The 6996-nt window shown below is 45.0% G+C and overlaps 1 protein-coding gene across 1 annotated transcript in view; it reads right to left on the bottom strand.

Moving 5' to 3' along the window:
- The window catches only part of PARN (poly(A)-specific ribonuclease), a 169363-nt gene that overhangs the window by 147853 nt on the left and 14514 nt on the right, over nucleotides 1-6996 (bottom strand). The window contains exons 10-12 of the mRNA XM_006867239.1: nucleotides 6065-6107; nucleotides 4715-4795; nucleotides 1950-2006 (exon numbers count right to left, since the gene is read on the bottom strand). Coding sequence (XP_006867301.1) covers nucleotides 1950-2006; nucleotides 4715-4795; nucleotides 6065-6107 — 181 coding nt within the window. The remainder of the gene's footprint in view (nucleotides 1-1949; nucleotides 2007-4714; nucleotides 4796-6064; nucleotides 6108-6996) is intronic.

Genomic DNA, 6996 nt, shown 5'->3' with positions numbered 1-6996 from the left:
GGCCAAGATGGCCAAATTTCATCTCTCATACTTTGGACATATTGTCAGGAGGAACCAGTCGCTGGAGAAGGTTATCATGTTTGGTAAGGTGGAGGGTCAGAGAAAAAGAGGAAGACCCCCAACAAGATGGACTGGCCAAGCGGCAGCATCAATGGACTCAAGCATGGCAACAGTAGTGAGGTTGGCCCAGGATCGGGCAGTGTTTAGTTCTGCTGGGCATAAGGTCACTATGGGTCAGTACCGACTTCATGGCACCTAACAACAACAACAACAACAACACTAGAACTAAAGGATCTCTGTAGGCTATGGGAGCATTGTAGTTACAAGTTGGGCTGCGAATCTCAAGGTCAGCAGTTCAAAACTACCAGTCATTCCACGGGAGAAAGATGAGGCTTTCTGCTCCTGTAAAGATTTGCAGTCTCAGAAACACTATACAGGGTCGCTATGCATTGGAACCAACTCCACGTCACACTACCACCACCACGCTCGAACTCTCCAGCACATCTACACAAAATTTATACAAATGGCCCACATATTGGCCCACACATTCTCTTAAACTTATCAAATATTTACAGGGCTACCAAACTTAAAGATTCAATTATAGCTATACAAAAGAACTAAACACACACAGAATTACTTTTCTGGACCATCCTCTGGATTCTTCCAGTTTGGGGACACAACACCGCTCAAACACTTTACTCCTTTTACTCCTTAACTTCCTGATTGCACTGGCTTTCAGGAAGAGACGCCTCAGGCTTACACAGCCATATGAGAGTATCACAGTACAATGAAACTGGGAGAGCCTGCCTTGCTTTTCCAGGTCTTAAAAGTTTTCCACCTGTGGCAGGTGCAATCTTGCCACTTTTCTATTGTTCTCCATTTGTACGAAATAATTGAGTTTTTTCTTCTGACAGGTTTTCATCTGACCCAGGCTTTCATTGGTTTTACTCTCTAATCCTTCTATGCACTTTACAAAAAAAAGGCTTTCTGAGAAATGGTTTGGATACAATCCAGCAAGCTTAACGTCTCCCCCAAGCTCACTGTCAAAATACTCTGTCTCTATGAAGCTTAAAGCATTTACTGATGAAGATCGAAGACCACAGCCTTCAGCATGGATTACATTTCAATGTAAAGAAAACAAAAATCCTCACCACTGGATCAATACACATTTCTTTAACAATGGAGAAAAGATTGAAGTTGTCAAGGACTTCATTCTTCTTGGATCAACTATCAACACTCGCGGAAGCAGCAGTCAAGAGATCAGACGACGTATTGCATTAGGCAAATCTGCTGCACAGGAACTTTTTAAAGTATTGAAGAGCAGAGATGTCAGCTTGAGGACTAAGGTGTGCCTGACCCAAGCCATGGTATTTTCAATCACCTCATATGCAGGCGAAAGCTGAACAGTGAATAAGGAAGACCGTAGAAGAACTGACGCTTTTGAGTTATGGTGTTGGAGGAGAATATTGAAAGTGCCACGGGCTGCCAAAAGAGCCAACAGATCCATGGTGGAAGAAGTGCAGCCAGAGTGCTCCTTGGAGGATAGGATGGCCAAACTTCGTCTCTCATACTTCGGACATATTGTAAGCCAGTCGCTGGAGAAGGATATGATGTTTGGTAAGGTGGAGGGTCAGAGAAAAAGAGGAAGACCCCCAATGAGATGGACTGGCAAAGTGGCAGCATCAGTGGGCTCAAGCATGGCAACAATTGTGAGGTTGTCCCAGGATCGGGCAGTGTTTCATTCTGTTTTACATAGAGTCACTATGAATTGGTGCCGAGTCGATGGCACCTAACAACAACAACAACAACGAAGCTCTAACACGTTCCTCCAGACCAGGACAACAGTCTAAATGAGGCCAAATGAGAGCTTTGCAATGAGAATGAGACATTGCACTTTAAATATTACGATCTGGGATTTTGTGAAAAGAAAAGCTACTACATTCACTTACCGAATTAGCAATGGCATGAATGACTCTAGAAAATCCCACTGCGTCGTTCAGTCCCTCCTAATTAAAGAAACAAATATATTTACTCGCACGTCTTCTTAAAGCTTTACATTTGCCAACATACTTTCAAGTTACTTTCATTTGTTGTAAGCAAGGGGGATCCCAAATATCTGTTGCCAACGAGCTGATTTTGACTTACAGTGACCCTACAAGGCCGTGTAGAAGTGATCGCCAGGGTTTCATAAACTGTCCGTCTTTACGGGAGCAGACAGCCACATCCTTCTCCCGAGGAGTGGCGGATGGGCTTGAACTGCTGACCTTGCAGTCAGCATCTCAATGCCTAACCCACTTGTCGCCAGAGCTCCTGCATTCATCATAAACTGCCATCAAGTTGACTCTAACACATAGTAACCTGGTATAAGGGTTTCAAAGCTGTAAAACTTGGTTGGAGCAGACAGCCTCATCTTCCTCTCACAGATTAGCTGGTGGGTTTGAACTGCCAACCTGAGGTTAGCAGCCCAGTGCTTCTCCTACAGCACCACCTGGGCTCCTTGGTAGTAGGATAAGCCAGGTGCAAATTAGTCATCAGTTACTGACATCAAAGAGCCTGGGGTTCAGCCATCATTTCATATAGTTTGTTGAACTTTCCAAACCAGGCTACCTAGAGGTCTTTAAAACATAAACTTAGAGAAGCCGCCACCTTCCGGCCAAATTCAATACTGTATCAAATCTGAAGAAACCTGTCCACTGACAAAATTAAGCACTAATTCCTGATTTTTGCCTTGGAAAAATCAATTATTACACTTTTTAACAGCACAGTGCTCAGACTCCTCGTCACTTCTCCTGTTTCCTTCCCAACAGTGTCCGAGCAGGTCCCCATCTCTGTTGTCTCCTCAGCAGCACTGCTGGCTCCAGGGTCTCTGCACACTGGTGTCACCGCACCACTCCACTGCAATGACTCCTCTCCTTTAAACGGCTCAAGTCTCCCGTTTGTCTCAGGGGCACCTGGCATGGCTGACCACTCCGTCCTTCACACTCTGGTCCCTGAATCGTGGTCATCTCTTGGCACATTTTCTCCATTTGCATCACTGAAATGTCAGTGGGCCCCAGGACCCTTCTCCAGTGCCTCCTCTCGTTCCTCATACACTCTGTAGGGAACCTAAGGTGCTCCCAGCCTCTCTGCTGACAGCCATGGGTGAGCCTCACCTCTCTCCTGTGCTCAGGATGGACAGATCTAACTGTCTATGGGACATCTACACCTGGAGGTCCCCCAAGATATCTAAAAACGGATCTGGTGGAATTCGAAGGTGACTTTTCCCACCATCGGGGAAGAGGTTTCCCTGAATGGACACAAATAAAGTGAACAGAAAAAGGCTTGAAACACAGTTCATGTGCCTTTGCCCTGGTGTGGCGCTGTAGAACAAGTACTGGACTGCGGACCACAAGATTGGCAGTTCAAACCCACCAGCCGCTCCTCAGTAACCCTACACAAAGTCACTATAAGTGGGAACTGCTTCAACAGCACTTAACAACATGAGGTCATCTCCCACTCATCTCCTTGTCCTCTGAGGGACTGTCAGAGAGAGCTCTGATGGGGCATTGGGCTTCCTGTCCTGCCTCCTTCAGAACAGAGCTGCACAATGGAGCCCTCGAACAACAGAGCCCTCAAACTGGTCCCTCTGCTGGGGGATCCAACAACTCACAGGGAATCCTGTTGTGGCTCTGTGGAATAAGCGCTGGACTGCTAATCAGTGGTTCAAATACCCCAGTCACTCCTTGGAAACCCTATATAGGATTACCATAAGTCAGAACCAACTCAAGAGCAACTTAACAACAACACAACTCATACTTCAGGCAACTGGCCTCTTCGATTTTGGTGTTGCCCTTTATAGTGAGGGGCTAATTTTTTCTGTTTTAAGTAGCCACTGTCTAAATCTAGAAGTGGGTCGCTCTACTGATTCACTCAGTAGACCCACGGCCTTGGCCTTGGCCTGTCCTGTATGTGTGGGAGCTTGACCTTCACCCACACCCAAACCTGCTCCCATACCTCCCTCCCAACACACCTACCTCCCTCCTCCAGCCCAGCCCATCGAAGTGAACTAGTCTACTCAGTTGCTCAAATATTTAACTTGAGCATCTTTTCGCTTCCCTTACGTCTTTCCCCACCCACACCCAGTCACAACTGCCTTACAGCCTTAGCGTCTACCTTCTCACTAGCCCCAGATTCCCTCTACACTAGTACTCACTGTCCTACTCCTACTCCAGATCACTCATCCTAGGGTCCTGCACAGCGTAACTGGTCTCCCTGCCTCCATGTCAATCCACTCGCCACAGAGCAGTCAAGGTGATGTTCCAGTGCACATCCTACCATGTCACCCTAACCTATTAGGTTGGGTGCTCTATTGCTTTTGAAAAAGGAGTAACAGCAGCAAAAGTTACACATGCCAAAACGAGTTGATGGGCAACGAGCCTCAGGAACACACATTCTGAACCCAAAATAAGGACACTTTCCTCAAGACTGTGAGCATGGAAATGAAGACTGGTCAACCATGATGTAAGCCTCCCTTTGTAGACTCGGTCTTCTTCATGTTTAACGTTTACCGGCCCTCATTTAGCTGAGGCTTTTCAATCATATCTTCTGTGGTAGGAAACTACTCGTTACACAGAACCCAATATCTGGTCTAGATCTGAACCAAATCCACAGAAAGGGGTAGATGAGTATCTGTGTTGTCATTTCTTGGCCAAAGGAAAGCCCCCTAACCCATCACCTGTTCTTTAGCGTGTTTCTGCTGCTCTCTTCTTTTACGTTCTTCTTCATCAACCTTGCTGATAGCTATGTACCGTTCTTTCTAAAAGACATAAAGCAGATACAAGATTTTACGAAAGCAACTTGATCCGAAAGAATTAGAAATTCAAAGTTTTCTATCACTACAGTCTGTTCTGGGCTGAACACACCTGAAGGCCTTTTGAAATGAGAGAGGCTGACTTGAGATCATGTATCACACACCCAGATCTGGCCTCTGCATAGCCATGACTTTCCCCACGGTTTATTAGCTCACTCCAATGGACATCGTGTTAAAGGAGCAACAGCCTCTGAGAATAAGACTTTCTGCAATGTCCTAACAAGTCACATAGTGTATCTGAACATGAATTTCTACCTGAATTGCTTTTAAACTGAAATTCCTATGTGACATTTTATTAATCTATTTTTTTAAGTACCAGATTTTCCAGTAACTTGCCAGAAAACGAACCCACCGCCACCAAGTCAATCCTGACCCAATCGGACAGAAGAGAACTGCTCCCGAAGGTTTCTAGGACTGCGAGTCCTTACTGGGCATATTATGTGTTGAATGTAAAACTGATGATGTGCTCTGTTAAGCCTCTACTCAATTCACAATCAAGTTAAAAAAAAATCTTCACTGGAGTAGACAGTTCATCCTTCATCAGAAAACCCTACACACACCACTGCCCGGTCCTGGGCTATCCTTACAATAGTTGTCATCCCTGAGCCCATCTCGGTGGGGATCGTCCTCTTGCTCGGCTGAGTCTCCACTTTATCGAGCACAATATCCTTCTATCAAACATACCACAAAGCCTTCTGTGTCCACGTTTGAAAATTATCTTCTAGCAAGACTGCTTTATTTATTCTGACCAGCTATTTAATTCTATTTCTGCCAGAAAAAGCAGACACTAAATCCTGAAAGCCTGCAAAAAGAGCCCACCATCAGCCCATTCATATACACCTTGAGACTACATGATGATAATTATGCTCATGTCTCTGACCCAGGGTTTTATACTTTCCTCTTCCCTGGCCACATCACATGAGGCCCTTGTAGTCAGACACACAATTACAGATAGCTTTTGGCCACAGTAAGAATAGGAGTTAGCATTTATCTATTTGCACATTTACAGAATGTGTTCACTTGCATCTAGCCAATGATCAGCAACATTCTCCGCCTTCCCAATCTCCACCTGAGGAAAACGAGCCTTAAATGACTTGGACTTGGTCCAGGTTGCCCAACTCCACAGGGAGCAAAAGCCAAGGTTGAAATTCTGTCAAGGTTTCAGTGTATCATTGCTAGTGTTTAAGGCTGGCTCTGGATAACTCTTGGGGTTACCTTTTCAGTTTCTAAAGTCTCAACGTGAATGCCCTTGGGATACCTAAAGAAAGAAAAGAAAACATAACAGAAGCACATGAGTCAATGGGGATCACACCCAAAGTATTAAGCAACTCGACAGCTATGTCCACCCACTGTCACTGACTTAATACAGACTGTAGAAAGAAAAACTGTGTGAGCATTTCCTCAGTCAACAACCAAATCTCTACTATGCGACTTCAAAGACTAGAAATGAACAGAACGGAAGATGAATAGGTGAGGCCAATGTGATCACTAAAAGAGATTTTAAAAGGTTTTAGAGCATCTATTAAGAAGTAATAACAGGGATACAGGGATTGAGACATGGTTGGAATGGGGAAATAATGTTAAGATGCTTGGCTGTCTTTTGAATCTTGGTTTTCCTAGCATACCATTATAAAATAGACACTGGAGGGAGAGAGAAAGGAATAGCCAGAAATATCACCATAGAAAGCTTGTAAGTCCGTCTTCTGCCTAGAACTGATTGGAATACCTAAAATGGAGTTACAACGTGCCCAGTGAAGGAGGCTTCCTAAAGAGCCTCTGCATTACATAAGACCATACGTGGAAACTTGAACCGCATCCAGAATCTTCTAAGGTGGGAAATTTCCACTTGAAAGGACAAGCAGACCAGCATGGAGCGGCTAGAAGAACAGAAGATACTTCTTGAAAGAAAGACCGACAGGAAAAATACAAAACAATAATGGCAGTCTGACTGATTACTACAAGAACAAGCAAGTTGCTCACCCAGGAGACATCACGGCAAGTGGGCTGATCCCCTTAGGGCAAACCCCCTTCCAAGACTAAGACTCAATGGGAAAACACGCTCTGATTGGTGACCACGTTCGTCACCAATAAGGGGAAGTGAGGGAAAAACAGCAATGAAGCTGTGAGCTATGTCCTACAATGTTCAA

This window comes from Chrysochloris asiatica, unplaced genomic scaffold (genome assembly GCF_000296735.1).
Source record: "Chrysochloris asiatica unplaced genomic scaffold, ChrAsi1.0 scaffold00102, whole genome shotgun sequence".
NCBI classification, from domain to species: Eukaryota; Metazoa; Chordata; class Mammalia; order Afrosoricida; family Chrysochloridae; genus Chrysochloris; species Chrysochloris asiatica.
Note: the sequence above shows the minus strand (reverse complement) of the source record. Positions and strands in the feature narration are given on the sequence as shown.